Source organism: Oncorhynchus nerka, linkage group LG22, assembly GCF_034236695.1.
Source record: "Oncorhynchus nerka isolate Pitt River linkage group LG22, Oner_Uvic_2.0, whole genome shotgun sequence".
NCBI classification, from domain to species: domain Eukaryota; kingdom Metazoa; phylum Chordata; class Actinopteri; order Salmoniformes; family Salmonidae; genus Oncorhynchus; species Oncorhynchus nerka.
Genome location: NC_088417.1, coordinates 104,113,685 through 104,134,621, shown reverse-complemented (window position 1 = coordinate 104,134,621; position 20,937 = coordinate 104,113,685). Strand labels below are relative to the sequence as shown.

Genomic DNA, 20,937 nt, shown 5'->3' with positions numbered 1-20,937 from the left:
TGATGTTGTCTCTCCAGCTGGTGATAATGGCAGGGACCGTCCTGCTAGCCTACTACTTTGAGCTGACCGACACGTTCGGCATCCACGTCCAGGGGTTCTTCTGCAACGATGCTGACCTGATGAAGCCGTACCCCGGGGTGGACGAGAGCAGCTTCATCCCTCCCCTCATCCTCTACTGCGTTGTCGCCGCCACTCCCACCATCATCGTGAGTACTGTCTGTCTGTCTGTCTGTCTGTCTGTCTGTCTGTCTGTCTGTCTGTCTGTCTGTCTGTCTGTCTGTCTGTCTGTCTGTCTGTCTGTGTCTGTCTGTGTCTGTCTGTCTGTTTGTCTGTCTGTGTGTCTGTCTGTGTGTCTGTCTGTCTGTCAGATTAGCTTTATTAGCATGAATGACAAGTCCACTGTTGCTCAAGCGAATTGAGATGTAATTAACAGTAACAGGTATTACAAGAATGTATGAATGATAAGAATGTGACGGTCTGAAAAGCACTTTACTTTGATGAGTAAAGAAACAAAGAAAGATATCTATATTGGGGCAATGACATCAGACAGTGTTTACCTGTAACAACATAGAACAGGTACAATGACATCAGACAGTGTTTACCTGTAACAACATAGAACAGGTACAATGACATCAGACAGTGTTTACCTGTAACAACATAGAACAGGTACAATGACATCAGACAGTGTTTACCTGTAACAACATAGAACAGGTACAATGACACCAGACAGTGTTTACCTGTAACAACATAGAACAGGTACAATGACATCAGACATTGTTTACCTGTAACATAGAACAGGTACAATGACATCAGACAGTGTTTACCTGTAACATAGAACAGGTACAATGACATCAGACAGTGTTTACCTGTAACATAGAACAGGTACAATGACATCAGACAGTGTTTACCTGTAACAACATAGAACAGGTACAATGACATCAGACAGTGTTTACCTGTAACATAGAACAGGTACAATGACATCAGACAGTGTTTACCTGTAACACCATAGAACAGGTACAATGACATCAGACAGTGTTTACCTGTAACATAGAACAGGTACAATGATATCAGACAGTGTTTACCTGTAACACCATAGAACAGGTACAATGACATCAGACAGTGTTTACCTGTAACATAGAACAGGTACAATGACATCAGACAGTGTTTACCTGTAACATAGAACAGGTACAATGACATCAGACAGTGTTTACCTGTTTAGAACAGGTACAATGACATCAGACAGTGTTTACCTGTAACAACATAGAACAGGTACAATGACATCAGACAGTGTTTACCTGTAACAACATAGAACAGGTACAATGACATCAGACAGTGTTTACCTGTAACAACATAGAACAGGTACAATGACATCAGACAGTGTTTACCTGTAACAACAGGTACAATGAATCAGACAGTACAATGACAGGTCAATGACATCAGACAGTGTTTACCTGTAACAACATAGAACAGGTACAATGACATCAGACAGTGTTTACCTGTAACATAGAACAGGTACAATGACATCAGACAGTGTTTACCTGTAACACCATAGAACAGGTACAATGACATCAGACAGTGTTTACCTGTAACAACATAGAACAGGTACAATGACATCAGACAGTGTTTACCTGTAACAACATAGAACAGGTACAATGACATCAGACAGTGTTTACCTGTAACAACATAGAACAGGTACAATGACATCAGACAGTGTTTACCTGTAACATAGAACAGGTAAATGACATCATAGAACAGGTACAATGACATCAGACAGTGTTTACCTGTAACAACCTGTAACATAGAACAGGTACAATGACATCAGACAGTGTTTACCTGTAACAACATAGAACAGGTACAATGACATCAGACAGTGTTTACCTACAATGACATAACACCTGTAACATAGAACAGGTACAATGACATCAGACAGTGTTTACCTGTAACAACATAGAACAGGTACAATGACATCAGACAGTGTTTACCTGTAACAACATAGAACAGGTACAATGACATCAGACAGTGTTTACCTGTAACAACATAGAACAGGTACAATGACATCAGACAGTGTTTACCTGTAACAACATAGAACAGGTACAATGACATCAGACAGTGTTTACCTGTAACAACATAGAACAGGTACAATGACATCAGACAGTGTTTACCTGTAACAACATAGAACAGGTACAATGACATCAGACAGTGTTTACCTGTAACAACATAGAACAGGTACAATGACATCAGACAGTGTTTACACCATGGTAACAATGACATCAGAACAGTGTACCTGTAACAATGACATCAGACAGTGTTTACCTGTAACACATAGAACAGGTACAATGACATCAGACAGTGTTTACCTGTAACATAGAACAGGTACAATGACATCAGACAGTGTTTACCTGTAACAACATAGAACAGGTACAATGACATCAGACAGTGTTTACCTGTAACAATGATAGAACAGGTACAATGACATCAGACAGTGTTTACCTGTAACACCATAGAACAGGTACAATGACATCAGACAGTGTTTACCTGTAACATAGAACAGGTAGAACAGGTACAATGACATCAGACAGTGTTTACCTGTAACAACATAGAACAGGTACAATGACATCAGACAGTGTTTACCTGTAACAACATAGAACAGGTACAATGACATCAGACAGTGTTTACCTGTAACAACATAGAACAGGTACAATGACATCAGACAGTGTTTACCTGTAACAACATAGAACAGGTACAATGACATCAGACAGTGTTTACCTGTAACACCATAGAACAGGTACAATGACATCAGACAGTGTTTACCTGTAACAACATAGAACAGGTACAATGACATCAGACAGTGTTTACCTGTAACAACATAGAACAGGTACAATGACATCAGACAGAAACAGAACAGTACAATGACATCAGACAGTGTTTACCTGTAACAACATAGAACAGGTACAATGACATCAGACAGTGTTTACCTGTAACAACATAGAACAGGTACAATGACATCAGACAGTGTTTACCTGTAACAACATAGAACAGGTACAATGACATCAGACAGTGTTTACCTGTAACAACATAGAACAGGTACAATGACATCAGACAGTGTTTACCTGTAACAACATAGAACAGGTACAATGACATCAGACAGTGTTTACCTGTAACAACATAGAACAGGTACAATGACATCAGACAGTGTTTACCAGGTAAATGACATCAGACAGTGTTTATAGAACAGGTACAATGACATCAGACAGTGTTTACCTGTAACAACATAGAACAGGTACAATGACATCAGACAGTGTTTACCTGTAACAACATAGAACAGGTACAATGACATCAGACAGTGTTTACCTGTAACAACATAGAACAGGTACAATGACATCAGACAGTGTTTACCTGTAACAACATAGAACAGGTACAATGACATCAGACAGTGTTTACCTGTAACATAGAACAGGTAGAAACAGAACAGGTACAATGACATCAGACAGTGTTTACCTGTAACAACATAGAACAGGTACAATGACATCAGACAGTGTTTACCTGTAACATAGAACAGGTACAATGACATCAGACAGTGTTTACCTGTAACATAGAACAGGTACAATGACATCAGACAGTGTTTACCTGTAACAACATAGAACAGGTACAATGACATCAGACAGTGTTTACCTGTAACAACATAGAACAGGTACAATGACATCAGACAGTGTTTACCTGTAACAACATAGAACAGGCAGAATCAGACAGTACAATGACAATGACATCAGACAGTTTTACCTGTAACAACATAGAACAGGTACAATGACATCAGACAGTGTTTACCTGTAACATAGAACAGGTACAATGACATCAGACAGTGTTTACCTGTAACAACATAGAACAGGTACAATGACATCAGACAGTGTTTACCTGTAACAACATAGAACAGGTACAATGACATCAGACAGTGTTTACCTGTAACAAATACATAGAACAGGTACAATGACATCAGACAGTGTTTACCTGTAACATAGAACAGGTACAATGACATCAGACAGTGTTTACCTGTAACATAGAACAGGTACAATGACATCAGACAGTGTTTACCTGTAACATAGAACAGGTACAATGACATCAGACAGTTTTTACCTGTAACAAACATAGAACAGGTACAATGACATCAGACAGTGTTTACCTGTAACAACATAGAACAGGTACAATGACATCAGACAGTGTTTACCTGTAACAACATAGAACAGGTACAATGACATCAGACAGTGTTTACCTGTAACAACATAGAACAGGTACAATGACATCAGACAGTGTTTACCTGTAACATAACATAGAACAGGTACAATGACATCAGACAGTGTTTACCTGTAACAACATAGAACAGGTACAATGACATCAGACAGTGTTTACCTGTAACAAATGACATCAACAGGTAGACACAGACAGTACAATGACATCAGAACAGGTACAATGACATCAGACAGTGTTTACCTGTACAACATAGAACAGGTACAATGACATCAGACAGTGTTTACCTGTAACAACATAGAACAGGTACAATGACATCAGACAGTGTTTACCTGTAACAATAGAACATAGAACAGACAGTGTTTACCTGTAACATAGAACAGGTACAATGACATCAGACAGTGTTTACCTGTAACATAGAACAGGTACAATGACATCAGAACAGGTACAATGACATCAGACAGTACAATAGAACAGGTACAATGACATCAGACAGTGTTTACCTGTAACAACATAGAACAGGTACAATGACATCAGACAGTGTTTACCTGTAACAACATAGAACAGGTACAATGACATCAGACAGTGTTTACCTGTAACAACATAGAACAGGTACAATGACATCAGACAGTGTTTACCTGTAACATAGAACAGGTACAATGACATCAGACAGTGTTTACCTGTAACATAGAACAGGTACAATGACATCAGACAGTGTTTACCTGTAACACCATAGAACAGGTACAATGACATCAGACAGTGTTTACCTGTAACAACATAGAACAGGTACAATGACATCAGACAGTGTTTACCTGTAACAACATAGAACAGGTACAATGACATCAGACAGTGTTTACCTGTAACAACATAGAACAGGTACAATGACATCAGACAGTGTTTACCTGTAACATAGAACAGGTACAATGACATCAGACAGTGTTTACCTGTAACAACATAGAACAGGTACAATGACATCAGACAGTGTTTACCTGTAACATAGAACAGGTACAATGACATCAGACAGTGTTTACCTGTAACAACATAACAGGTACAATGACATCAGACAGTGTTTACCTGTACATAGAACAGGTACAATGACATCAGACAGTGTTTACCTGTAACAACATAGAACAGGTACAATGACATCAGACAGTGTTTACCTGTAACACCATAGAACAGGTACAATGACATCAGACAGTGTTTACCTGTAACAACATAGAACAGGTACAATGACATCAGACAGTGTTTACCTGTAACAACATAGAACAGGTACAATGACATCAGACAGTGTTTACCTGTAACTGTAATAGAACCATAGAACAGGTACAATGACATCAGACAGTGTTTACCTGTAACAACATAGAACAGGTACAATGACATCAGACAGTGTTTACCTGAACAGGCACAATGACATCAGACAGTGTTTACCTGTAACAACATAGAACAGGTACAATGACATCAGACAGTGTTTACCTGTAACATAGAACAGGTACAATGACATCAGACAGTGTTTACCTGTAACATAGAACAGGTACAATGACATCAGACAGTGTTTACCTGTAACATAGAACAGGTACAATGACATCAGACAGTGTTTACCTGTAACATAGAACAGGTACAATGACATCAGACAGTGTTTACCTGTAACATAGAACAGGTACAATGACATCAGACAGTGTTTACCTGTAACAACATAGAACAGGTACAATGACATCAGACAGTGTTTACCTGTAACAACATAGAACAGGTACAATGACATCAGACAGTGTTTACCTGTAACATAGAACAGGTACAATGACATCAGACAGTGTTTACCTGTAACAACATAGAACAGGTACAATGACATCAGACAGTGTTTACCTGTAACATAGAACAGGTACAATGACATCAGACAGTGTTTACCTGTAACAACATAGAACAGGTACAATGACATCAGACAGTGTTTACCTGTAACAACATAGAACAGGTACAATGACATCAGACAGTGTTTACCTGTAACATAGAACAGGTACAATGACATCAGACAGTGTTTACCTGTAACATAGAACAGGTACAATGACATCAGACAGTGTTTACCTGTAACATAGAACAGGTACAATGACATCAGACAGTGTTTACCTGTAACATAGAACAGGTACAATGACATCAGACAGTGTTTACCTGTAACATAGAACAGGTACAATGACATCAGACAGTGTTTACCTGTAACAATTATAGAACAGGTACAATGACATCAGACAGTGTTTACCTGTAACAACATAGAACAGGTACAATGAACATCAATGACATCAGACAGTGTTTACCTGTAACAACATAGAACAGGTACAATGACATCAGACAGTGTTTACCTGTAACAACATAGAACAGGTACAATGACATCAGACAGTGTTTACCTGTAACAACATAGAACAGGTACAATGACATCAGACAGTGTTTACCTGTAACATAGAACAGGTACAATGACATCAGACAGTGTTTACCTGTAAACATAGAACAGGTACAATGACATCAGACAGTGTTTACCTGTAACACATAGAACAGGTACAATGACATCAGACAGTGTTTACCTGTAACAACATAGAACAGGTACAATGACATCAGACAGTGTTTACCTGTAACAACATAGAACAGGTACAATGACATCAGACAGTGTTTACCTGTAACATAGAACAGGTACAATGACATCAGACAGTGTTTACCTGTAACATAGAACAGGTACAATGACATCAGACAGTGTTTACCTGTAACAACATAGAACAGGTACAATGACATCAGACAGTGTTTACCTGTAACAACATAGAACAGGTACAATGACATCAGACAGTGTTTACCTGTAACAACATAGAACAGGTACAATGACATCAGACAGTGTTTACCTGTAAACATAGAACAGGTACAATGACATCAGACAGTGTTTACCTGTAACAACATAGAACAGGTACAATGACATCAGACAGTGTTTACCTGTAACACCATAGAACAGGTACAATGACATCAGACAGTGTTTACCTGTAACAACATAGAACAGGTACAATGACATCAGACAGTGTTTACCTGTAACAACATAGAACAGGTACAATGACATCAGACAGTGTTTACCTGTAACAACATAGAACAGGTGTTTAAACATAGAACAGGTACAATGACATCAGATGTGTTTACATCATAGAACAGGTACAATGACATCAGACAACAACATAGAGACAGGTACAATGACATCAGACAGTGTTTACCTGTAACACCATAGAACAGGTACAATGACAACATAGAACAGACAATGACATCAGACAGTGTTTACCTGTAACAACATAGAACAGGTACAATGACATCAGACAGTGTTTACCTGTAACATAGAACAGGTACAATGACATCAGACAGTGTTTACCTGTAACATAGAACAGGTACAATGACATCAGACAGTGTTTACCTGTAACACCATAGAACAGGTACAATGACATCAGACAGTGTTTACCTGTAACACCATAGAACAGGTACAATGACATCAGACAGTGTTTACCTGTAACAACATAGAACAGGTACAATGACATCAGACAGTGTTTACCTGTAACACCATAGAACAGGTACAATGACATCAGACAGTGTTTACCTGTAACAACATAGAACAGGTACAATGACATCAGACAGTGTTTACCTGTAACATAGAACAGGTACAATGACATCAGACAGTGTTTACCTGTAACAACATAGAACAGGTACAATGACATCAGACAGTGTTTACCTGTAACACCATAGAACAGGTACAATGACATCAGACAGTGTTTACCTGTAACAAGAACATAGAACAGGTACAATGACATCAGACAGTGTTTTTACCTGTAACATAGAACAGGTACAATGACATCAGACAGTGTTTACCTGTAACATAGAACAGGTACAATGACATCAGACAGTGTTTACCTGTAACAACATAGAACAGGTAAATGACATCAGACAGTGTTTACCTGTAACAACATAGAACAGGTACAATGACATCAGACAGTGTTTACCTGTAACACCATAGAACAGGTACAATGACATCAGACAGTTTTTACCTGTAACATAGAACAGGTACAATGACATCAGACAGTGTTTACCTGTAACATAGAACAGGTACAATGACATCAGACAGTGTTTACCTGTAACAACATAGAACAGGTACAATGACATCAGACAGTGTTTACCTGTAACATAGAACAGGTACAATGACATCAGACAGACCTGTAACAACATAGAACAGGTACAATGACATCAGACAGTGTTTACCTGTAACAACATAGAACAGGTACAATGACATCAGACAGTGTTTACCTGTAACAACATAGAACAGGTACAATGACATCAGACAGTGTTTACCTGTAACATAGAACAGGTACAATGACATCAGACAGTGTTTACCTGTAACAACATAGAACAGGTACAATGACATCAGACAGTGTTTTACCTGTAACATAGAACAGGTACAATGACATCAGACAGTGTTACAGGTTACCTGTGTTTATATAGAACAGGTACAATGACATCAGACAGTGTTTACCTGTAACATAGAACATACATCAGACAGTGTTTACCTGTAACATAGAACAGGTACAATGACATCAGACAGTGTTTACCTGTAACAACAGGTACAACAGGTACAATGACATCAGACAGTGTTTACCTGTAACACCATAGAACAGGTACAATGACATCAGACAGTGTTTACCTGTAACAACATAGAACAGGTACAATGACATCAGACAGTGTTTACTCTGTAACAACATAGAACAGGTACAATGACATCAGACAGTGTTTACCTGTAACAACATAGAACAGGTACAATGACATCAGACAGTGTTTACCTGTAACAACATAGAACAGGTACAATGACATCAGACAGTGTTTACCTGTAACACATAGAACAGGTACAATGACATCAGACAGTGTTTACCTGTAACACATAGAACAGGTACAATGACATCAGACAGTGTTTACCTGTAACAACATAGAACAGGTACAATGACATCAGACAGTGTTTACCTGTAACAACATAGAACAGGTACAATGACATCAGACAGTGTTTACCTGTAACACCATAGAACAGGTACAATGACATCAGACAGTGTTTACCTGTAACAACATAGAACAGGTACAATGACATCAGACAGTGTTTACCTGTAACAAGAACAGGTACAATGACATCAGACAGTGTACAATGAACAGGTACAATGACATCAGACAGTGTTTACCTGTAACAACATAGAACAGGTACAATGACATCAGACAGTGTTTACCTGTAACATAGAACAGGTACAATGACATCAGACAGTTTTTACCTGTAACATAGAACAGGTACAATGACATCAGACAGTGTTTACCTGTAACATAGAACAGGTACAATGACATCAGACAGTGTTTACCTGTAACAACATAGAACAGGTACAATGACATCAGACAGTGTTTACCTGTAACAACATAGAACAGGTACAATGACATCAGACAGTGTTTACCTGTAACACCATAGAACAGGTACAATGACATCAGACAGTGTTTACCTGTAACAACATAGAACAGGTACAATGACATCAGACAGTGTTTACCTGTAACAACATAGAACAGGTACAATGACATCAGACAGTGTTTACCTGTAACAACATAGAACAGGTACAATGACATCAGACAGTGTTTACCTGTAACAACATAGAACAGGTACAATGACATCAGACAGTGTTTACCTGTAACAACATAGAACAGGTACAATGACATCAGACAGTGTTTACCTGTAACATAGAACAGGTAAATGACATCAGACAGTACCTGAACATAGAACAGGTACAATGACATCAGACAGTGTTTACCTGTAACACCATAGAACAGGTACAATGACACAGACAGTGTTTACAATGGTACAATGACATCAGACAGTGTTTACCTGTAACAAGAACAGGTAGACATCAGACAGTGTTTACCTGTAACAAGAACAGGTACAATGACATCAGACAGTGTTTACCTGTAACAACATAGAACAGGTACAATGACATCAGACAGTGTTTACCTGTAACAACATAGAACAGGTACAATGACATCAGACAGTGTTTACCTGTAACAACATAGAACAGGTACAATGACATCAGACAGTGTTTACCTGTAACACCATAGAACAGGTACAATGACATCAATGACAGACAGTGTTTACCTGTAACACCATAGAACAGGTACAATGACATCAGACAGTGTTTACCTGTAACAACATAGAACAGGTACAATGACATCAGACAGTGTTTACCTGTAACAACATAGAACAGGTACAATGACATCAGACAGTGTTTACCTGTAACATAGAACAGGTACAATGACATAGAACAGAACAGGTACAATGACATCAGACAGTGTTTACCTGTAACAACATAGAACAGGTACAATGACATCAGACAGTGTTTACCTGTAACAAGAACAGGTACAATGACACAGACAGTGTTTACCTGTAACAACATAGAACAGGTACAATGACATCAGACAGTGTTTACCTGTAACAAGAACAGGTACAATGACATCAGACAGTGTTTACCTGTAACAACATAGACATCAATGACATCAGACAGTGTTTACCTGTAACAACATAGAACAGGTACAATGACATCAGACAGTGTTTACCTGTAACATAGAACAGGTACAATGACATCAGACAGTGTTTACAACAACATAGAACAGGTACAATGACATCAGACAGTGTTTACCTGTAACAACATAGAACAGGTACAATGACATCAGACAGTGTTTACCTGTAACATAGAACAGGTACAATGACATCAGACAGTGTTTACCTGTAACAACATAGAACAGGTACAATGACATCAGACAGTGTTTACCTGTAACAACATAGAACAGGTACAATGACATCAGACAGTGTTTACCTGTAACATAGAACAGGTACAATGACATCAGACAGTGTTTACCTGTAACACCATAGAACAGGTACAATGACATCAGACAGTGTTTACCTCTAACAACAGGTACAATGACAGAACCTGTAGAACAGGTACAATGACATCAGACAGTGTTTACCTGTAACAACATAGAACAGGTACAATGACATCAGACAGTGTTTACCTGTAACAACATAGAACAGGTACAATGACATCAGACAGTGTTTACCTGTAACAACATAGAACAGGTACAATGACATCAGACAGTTTTACCTGTAACAACATAGAACAGGTACAATGACATCAGACAGTGTTTACCTGTAACATAGAACAGGTACAATGACATCAGACAGTGTTTACCTATAACTAGAACAGGTAATGAACATCAATGACAGACAGTGTTTACCTGTAACAACATAGAACAGGTACAATGACATCAGACAGTGTTTACCTGTAACATAGAACAGGTACAATGACATCAGACAGTGTTTACCTGTAACAACATAGAACAGGTACAATGACATCAGACAGTGTTTACCTGTAACAAGAACATACAATGACATCAACAGTGTTTACCTGTAACATAGAACATAGAACAGGCAATGACATCAGACAGTGTTTACCTGTAACACCATAGAACAGGTACAATGACATCAGACAAAAGTTTACCTGTAACACCATAGAACAGGTACAATGACATCAGACAGTGTTTACCTGTAACAACATAGAACAGGTACAATGACATCAGACAGTGTAACATTACCTGAACATAACACCCTGTATAGAACAGGTACAATGACATCAGACAGTGTTTACCTGTAACACCATAGAACAGGTACAATGACATCAGACAGTGTTTACCTGTAACATAGAACATAGAACAGGTTTTACCTGTAATAGACATCAGACAGTGTTTACCTGTAACAACATAGAACAGGTACAATGACATCAGACAGTGTTTACCTGTAACAACATAGAACAGGTACAATGACATCAGACAGTGTTTACCTGTAACAACATAGAACAGGTACAATGACATCAGACAGTGTTTACCTGTAACACCATAGAACAGGTACAATGACATCAGACAGTGTTTACCTGTAACAACATAGAACAGGTACAATGACATCAGACAGTGTTTACCTGTAACAACATAGAACAGGTACAATGACATCAGACAGTGTTTACCTGTAACACCATAGAACAGGTACAATGACATCAGACAGTGTTTACCTGTAACAACATAGAACAGGTACAATGACATCAGACAGTGTTTACCTATAACATAGAACAGGTAGAACAGGTACAATGACATCAGACAGTGTTTACCTGTAACAACATAGAACAGGTACAATGACATCAGACAGTGTTTACCTGTAACAACATAGAACAGGTACAATGACATCAGACAGTGTTTACCTGTAACAACATAGAACAGGTACAATGACATCAGACAGTACCTGTAATGACATCAATGACAGTGTTTACCTGTAACAACATAGAACAGGTACAATGACATCAGACAGTGTTTACCTGTAACAACATAGAACAGGTACAATGACATCAGACAGTGTTTACCTGTAACAACATAGAACAGGTACAATGACATCAGACAGTGTTTACCTGTAACACCAATACATCAGAACAGGTACAATGACATCAGACAGTGTTTACCTGTAACATAGAACAGGTACAATGACATCAGACAGTGTTTACCTGTAACAACATAGAACAGGTACAATGACATCAGACAGTGTTTACCTGTAACAACATAGAACAGGTACAATGACATCAGACAGTGTTTACCTGTAACACATAGAACAGGTACAATGACATCAGACAGTGTTTACCTGTAACAACATAGAACAGGTACAATGACATCAGACAGTGTTTACCTGTAACAACATAGAACAGGTACAATGACATCAGACAGTGTTTACCTGTAACATAGAACAGGTACAATGACATCAGACAGTGTTTACCTGTAACAACATAGAACAGGTACAATGACATCAGACAGTGTTTACCTGTAACAATGACATCAGACACCTGTAACATAGAACAGGTACAATGACATCAGACAGTGTTTACCTGTAACATAGAACAGGTACAATGACATCAGACAGTGTTTACCTGTAACAACATAGAACAGGTACAATGACATCAGACAGTGTTTACCTGTAACACCATAGAACAGGTACAATGAACAGACAGTGTTTACCTGTACAATGAACAGGTACAATGACATCAGACAGTGTTTACCTGTAACACCATAGAACAGGTACAATGACATCAGACAGTGTTTACCTGTAACAACATAGAACAGGTACAATGACATCAGACAGTGTTTACCTGTAACAACATAGAACAGGTACAATGACATCAGACAGTGTTTACCTGTAACACCATAGAACAGGTACAATGACATCAGACAGTGTTTACCTGTAACAACATAGAACAGGTACAATGACATCAGACAGTGTTTACCTGTAACATAGAACAGGTACAATGACATCAGACAGTGTTTACCTGTAACAACATAGAACAGGTACAATGACATCAGACAGTGTTTACCTGTAACAACATAGAACAGGTACAATGACATCAGACAGTGTTTACCTGTAACAACATAGAACAGGTACAATGACATCAGACAGTGTTTACCTGTAACAACATAGAACAGGTACAATGACATCAGACAGTGTTTACCTGTAACAACATAGAACAGGTACAATGACATCAGACAGTGTTTACCTGTAACATAGAACAGGTACAATGACATCAGACAGTGTTTACATAGAACAGTGTGTTTACCTCCTAATAGAACAGGTACAATGACATCAGACATGTTTAGAACAGGTACAATGACATCAGACAGTGTTTACCTGTAACATAACATAGAACAGGTACAATGACATCAGACAGTGTTTACCTGTAACAACATAGAACAGGTACAATGACATCAGACAGTGTTTACCTGTAACATAGAACAGGTACAATGACATCAGACAGTGTTTACCTGTAACACCATAGAACAGGTACAATGACATCAGACAGTGTTTACCTGTAACAACATACAATGAACAGGTGTTTACAATGACATCAATGACAGTGTTTACCTGTAACACCATAGAACAGGTACAATGACATCAGACAGTGTTTACCTGTAACAACATAGAACAGGTACAATGACATCAGACAGTGTTTACCTGTAACACCATAGAACAGGTACAATGACATCAGACAGTGTTTACCTGTAACAACATAGAACAGGTACAATGACATCAGACAGTGTTTACCTGTAACAACATAGAACAGGTACAATGACATCAGACAGTGTTTACCTGTAACAACATAGAACAGGTACAATGACATCAGACAGTGTTTACCTGTAACATAGAACAGGTACAATGAATCAGGTTTACAATGACATACAATGACATCAGACAGTGTTTACCTGTAACATAGAACAGGTACAATGACATCAGACAGTGTTTACCTGTAACACCATAGAACAGGTACAATGACATCAGACAGTGTTTACCTGTAACAACATAGAACAGGTACAATGACATCAGACAGTGTTTACCTGTAACAACATAGAACAGGTACAATGACATCAGACAGTGTTTACCTGTAACAACATAGAACAGGTACAATGACATCAGACAGTGTTTACCTGTAACATAGAACAGGTACAATGACATCAGACAGTGTTTACCTGTAACAACATAGAACAGGTACAATGACATCAGACAGTGTTTACCTGTAACATAGAACAGGTACAATGACATCAGACAGTGTTTACCTGTAACAACATAGAACAGGTACAATGACATCAGACAGTGTTTACCTGTAACAACATAGAACAGGTACAATGACATCAGACAGTGTTTACCTGTAACAAGAACATAGAACAGGTTTACCTGTAACATAGAACAATGACATCAGACAGTGTTTACCTGTAACAACATAGAACAGGTACAATGACATCAGACAGTGTTTACCTGTAACAGTGTTTACCTGTAACAACAGAACAGGTACAATGACATCAGACAGTGTTTAACAGGTACAATGACATCAGACAGTGTTTACCTGTAACAACATGAACAGGTACAATGACATCAGACAGTGTTTACCTGTAACAACATAGAACAGGTACAATGACATCAGACAGTGTTTACCTGTAACAACATAGAACAGGTACAATGACATCAGACAGTGTTTACCTGTAACAACATAGAACAGGTACAATGACATCAGACAGTGTTTACCTGTAACACCATAGAACAGGTACAATGACATCAGACAGTGTTTACCTGTAACACCATAGAACAGGTACAATGACATCAGACAGTGTTTACCTGTAACAACATAGAACAGGTACAATGACATCAGACAGTGTTTACCTGTAACAACATAGAACAGGTACAATGACATCAGACAGTGTTTACCTGTGAACAGACAGTGTTTACCTGAACAGAACAGTACAATGACATCAGACAGTGTTTTACCTGTAAACATAGAACAGGTACAATGACATCAGACAGTGTTTACCTGTAACATAGAACAGGTACAATGACATCTGTGTTTACCTGTAACACCATAGAACAGGTACAATGACATCAGACAGTGTTTACCTGTAACAACATAGAACAGGTACAATGACATCAGACAGTGTTTACCTGTAACAACATAGAACAGGTACAATGACATCAGACAGTGTTTACCTGTAACAACATAGAACAGGTACAATGACATCAGACAGTGTTTACCTGTAACACCATAGAACAGGTACAATGACATCAGACAGTGTTTACCTGTAACATAGAACAGGTACAATGACATCAGACAGTGTTTACCTGTAACAACATAGAACAGGTACAATGACATCAGACAGTGTTTACCTGTAACATAGAACAGGTACAATGACATCAGACAGTTTTTACCTGTAACATAGACATCAATGACATCAGACAGTGTTTACCTGTAACAACATAGAACAGGTACAATGACATCAGACAGTGTTTACCTGTAACAACATAGAACAGGTACAATGACATCAGACAGTGTTTACCTGTAACAACATAGAACAGGTACAATGACATCAGACAGTGTTTACCTGTAACATAGAACAGGTACAATGACATCAGACAGTGTTTACCTGTAACAACATAGAACAGGTACAATGACATCAGACAGTGTTTACCTGTAACAACATAGAACAGGTACAATGACATCAGACAGTGTTTACCTGTAACACCATAGAACAGGTACAATGACATCAGACAGTGTTTACCTGTAACAACATAGAACAGGTACAATGACATCAGACAGTGTTTACCTGTAACAAGAACATAGAACAGGTACAATGACAATCAGACAGTGTTTACCTGTAACAACATAGAACAGGTACAATGACATCAGACAGTGTTTACCTGTAACATAGAACAGGTACAATGACATCAGACAGTGTTTACCTGTAACAACATAGAACAGGTACAATGACATCAGACAGTGTTTACCTGTAACAACATAGAACAGGTACAATGACATCAGACAGTGTTTACCTGTAACAACATAGAACAGGTACAATGACATCAGACAGTGTTTACCTGTAACATAGAACAGGTACAATGACATCAGACAGTGTTTACCATAGAACAGGTACAATGACATCAGACAGTGTTTACCTGTAACAAGAACAGGTACAATGACATCAGACAGTGTTTACCTGTAACAACATAGAACAGGTACAATGACATCAGACAGTGTTTACAATGACTGTGTTTAACAACATAGAACAGGTACAATGACATCAGACAGTGTTTACCTGTAACAACATAGAACAGGTACAATGACATCAGAACAGGTAACACCATGGTACAATGACATCAGACAGTGTTTACCTGTAACAACATAGAACAGGTACAATGACATCAGACAGTGTTTACCTGTAACAACATAGAACAGGTACAATGACATCAGACAGTGTTTACCTGTAACAACATAGAACAGGTACAATGACATCAGACAGTGTTTACCTGTAACACCATAGAACAGGTACAATGACATCAGACAGTGTTTACCTGTAACAACATAGAACAGGTACAATGACATCAGACAGTGTTTACCTGTAACAACATAGAACAGGTACAATGACATCAGACAGTTTTTACCTGTAACATAGAACAGGTACAATGACATCAGACAGTGTTTACCTGTAACATAGAACAGGTACAATGACATCAGACAGTGTTTACAACAACATAGAACAGGTACAATGACATCAGACAGTTTTACCTGTAACACCAGAACAGGTACAATGACATCAGACAGTGTTTACCTGTAACAACATAGAACAGGTACAATGACATCAGACAGTGTTTACCTGTAACAACATAGAACAGGTACAATGACATCAGACAGTGTTTACCTGTAACATAGAACAGGTACAATGACATCAGACAGTGTTTACCTGTAACATAGAACAGGTACAATGACATCAGACAGTGTTTACCTGTAACACCATAGAACAGGTACAATGACATCAGACAGTGTTTACCTGTAACATATAGAACAGGTACAATGACATCAGACAGTGTTTACCTGTAACAACATAGAACAGGTACAATGACATCAGACAGTGTTTACCTGTAACAACATAGAACAGGTACAATGACATCAGACAGTGTTTACCTGTAACAACATAGAACAGGTACAATGACATCAGACAGTGTTTACCTGTAACTAGAACAGGTACAATGACATCAGACAGTGTTTAGAACATAGAACAGGTACAATGACATCAGACAGTGTTTACCTGTAACACCAGGTACAATGACACAGGTTTACAATGACATCAGGTACAATGACATCAGACAGTGTTTACCTGTAACATCGAGTTTTTACCTGTAACAACATAGAACAGGTACAATGACATCAGACAGTGTTTACCTGTAACAACATAGAACAGGTACAATGACATCAGACAGTGTTTACCTGTAACATAGAACAATAGAACAGGTACAATGACATCAGACAGTGTTTACCTGTAACATAGAACAGGTACAATGACATCAGACAGTGTTTACCTGTAACAACATAGAACAGGTACAATGACATCAGACAGTGTTTACCTGTAACAACATAGAACAGGTACAATGACATCAGACAGTGTTTACCTGTAACAACATAGAACAGGTACAATGACATCAGACAGTGTTTACCTGTAACAACATAGAACAGGTACAATGACATCAGACAGTGTTTACCTGTAACAACATAGAACAGGTACAATGACATCAGACAGTGTTTACCTGTAACAACATAGAACAGGTACAATGACATCAGACAGTGTTTACCTGTAACACCATAGAACAGGTACAATGACATCAGACAGTGTTTACCTGTAACAACATAGAACAGGTACAATGACATCAGACAGTGTTTACCTGTAACATAGAACAGGTACAATGACATCAGACAGTGTTTACCTGTAACAACAGAACAGGTACAATGACATCAGACAGTGTTTACCTGTAACATAGAACAGAACAGGTACAATGACATCAGACAGTGTTTACCTGTAACAACATAGAACAGGTACAATGACATCAGACAGTGTTTACCTGTAACAAACATAGAACAGGTACAATGACATCAGACAGTGTTTACCTGTAACATAGAACAGGTACAATGACATCAGACAGTGTTTACCTGTAACAACATAGAACAGGTACAATGACATCAGACAGTGTTTACCTGTAACAACATAGAACAGGTACAATGACATCAGACAGTGTTTACCTGTAACAACATAGAACAGGTACAATGACATCAGACAGTGTTTACCTGTAACAACATAGAACAGGTACAATGACATCAGACAGTGTTTACCTGTAACACCATAGAACAGGTACAATGACATCAGACAGTGTTTACCTGTAACAACATAGAACAGGTACAATGACATCAGACAGTGTTTACCTGTAACATAGAACAGGTACAATGACATCAGACAGTGTTTACCTGTAACAACATAGAACAGGTACAATGACATCAGACAGTGTTTACCTGTAACAATGACATCATAGAACAGGTACAATGACATCAGACAGTGTTTACCTGTAACAACATAGAACAGGTACAATGACATCAGACAGTGTTTACCTGTAACAATAGAACAGGTACAATGACATCAGACAGTGTTTACCTGTAACAATGAACAGGTCAATGACATCAGACAGTGTTTACCTGTAACAACATAGAACAGGTACAATGACATCAGACAGTGTTTACCTGTAACAACATAGAACAGGTACAATGACATCAGACAGTGTTTACCTGTAACACCATAGAACAGGTACAATGACATCAGACAGTGTTTACCTGTAACAACATAGAACAGGTACAATGACATCAGACAGTGTTTAGAACAGGTACAATGACATCAGAACAGTGTACAATGACATCAGACAGTGTTTACCTGTAACATAGAACAGGTACAATGACATAGAACAGGTACAATGACATGACATCAGACAGTGTTTACCTGTAACAACCATAGAACAGGTACAATGACATCAGACAGTGTTTACCTGTAACATAGAACAGGTAGAACAGGTACAATGACATCAGACAGTGTTTACCTGTAACAACATAGAACAGGTACAATGACATCAGACAGTGTTTACCTGTAACAACATAGAACAGGTACAATGACATCAGACAGTGTTTACCTGTAACAACATAGAACAGGTACAATGACATCAGACAGTGTTTACCTGTAACAACATAGAACAGGTACAATGACATCAGACAGTGTTTACAACATAGAACTACAATGACATAACAACATAGAACAGGTACAATGACATCAGACAGTGTTTACCTGTAACAACATAGAACAGGTACAATGACATCAGACAGTGTTTACCTGTAACACATAGAACAGGTACAATGACATCAGACAGTGTTTACCTGTAACATAGAACAGGTACAATGACATCAGACAGTGTTTACCTGTAACAACATAGAACAGGTACAATGACATCAGACAGTGTTTACCTGTAACAACATAGAACAGGTACAATGACATCAGACAGTGTTTACCTGTAACATAGAACAGGTAAATGACATCAGACAGTAGAACAGGTACAATGACATCAGACAGTGTTTACCTGTAACAGAACAGGTACAATGACATCAGACAGTGTTTACAGAACAGGTACAATGACATCACAATGACATCAGACAGTGTTTACCTGTAACAACATAGAACAGGTACAATGACATCAGACAGTGTTTACCTGTAACATAGAACAGGTACAATGACATCAGACAGTGTTTACCTGTAACATATAGAACAGGTACAATGACATCAGACAGTGTTTACCTGTAACAACATAGAACAGGTACAATGACATCAGACAGTGTTTACCTGTAACAACATAGAACAGGTACAATGACATCAGACAGTTACCTGTTTACATGTAACAGTGTTTACCTGTAACATAGAACAGGTACAATGACATCAGACAGTGTTTACCTGTAACAACATAGAACAGGTACAATGACATCAGACAGTGTTTACCTGTAACAACATAGAACAGGTACAATGACATCAGACAGTGTTTACCTGTAACAACATAGAACAGGTACAATGACATCAGACAGTGTTTACCTGTAACAACATAGAACAGGTACAATGACATCAGACAGTGTTTACCTGTAACAACATAGAACAGGTACAATGACATCAGACAGTGTTTACCTGTAACAACATAGAACA

The 20,937-nt window shown here is 38.2% G+C and overlaps 1 protein-coding gene across 1 annotated transcript in view; it reads left to right on the top strand.

Moving 5' to 3' along the window:
- The first annotated feature begins 2 nt into the window (after nucleotides 1-2).
- The window catches only part of LOC115115126 (phospholipid phosphatase-related protein type 1), a 124,215-nt gene continuing 103,280 nt past the window's right edge, over nucleotides 3-20,937 (top strand). The window contains exon 1 of the mRNA XM_065007685.1: nucleotides 3-206. Coding sequence (XP_064863757.1) covers nucleotides 3-206 — 204 coding nt within the window. The remainder of the gene's footprint in view (nucleotides 207-20,937) is intronic.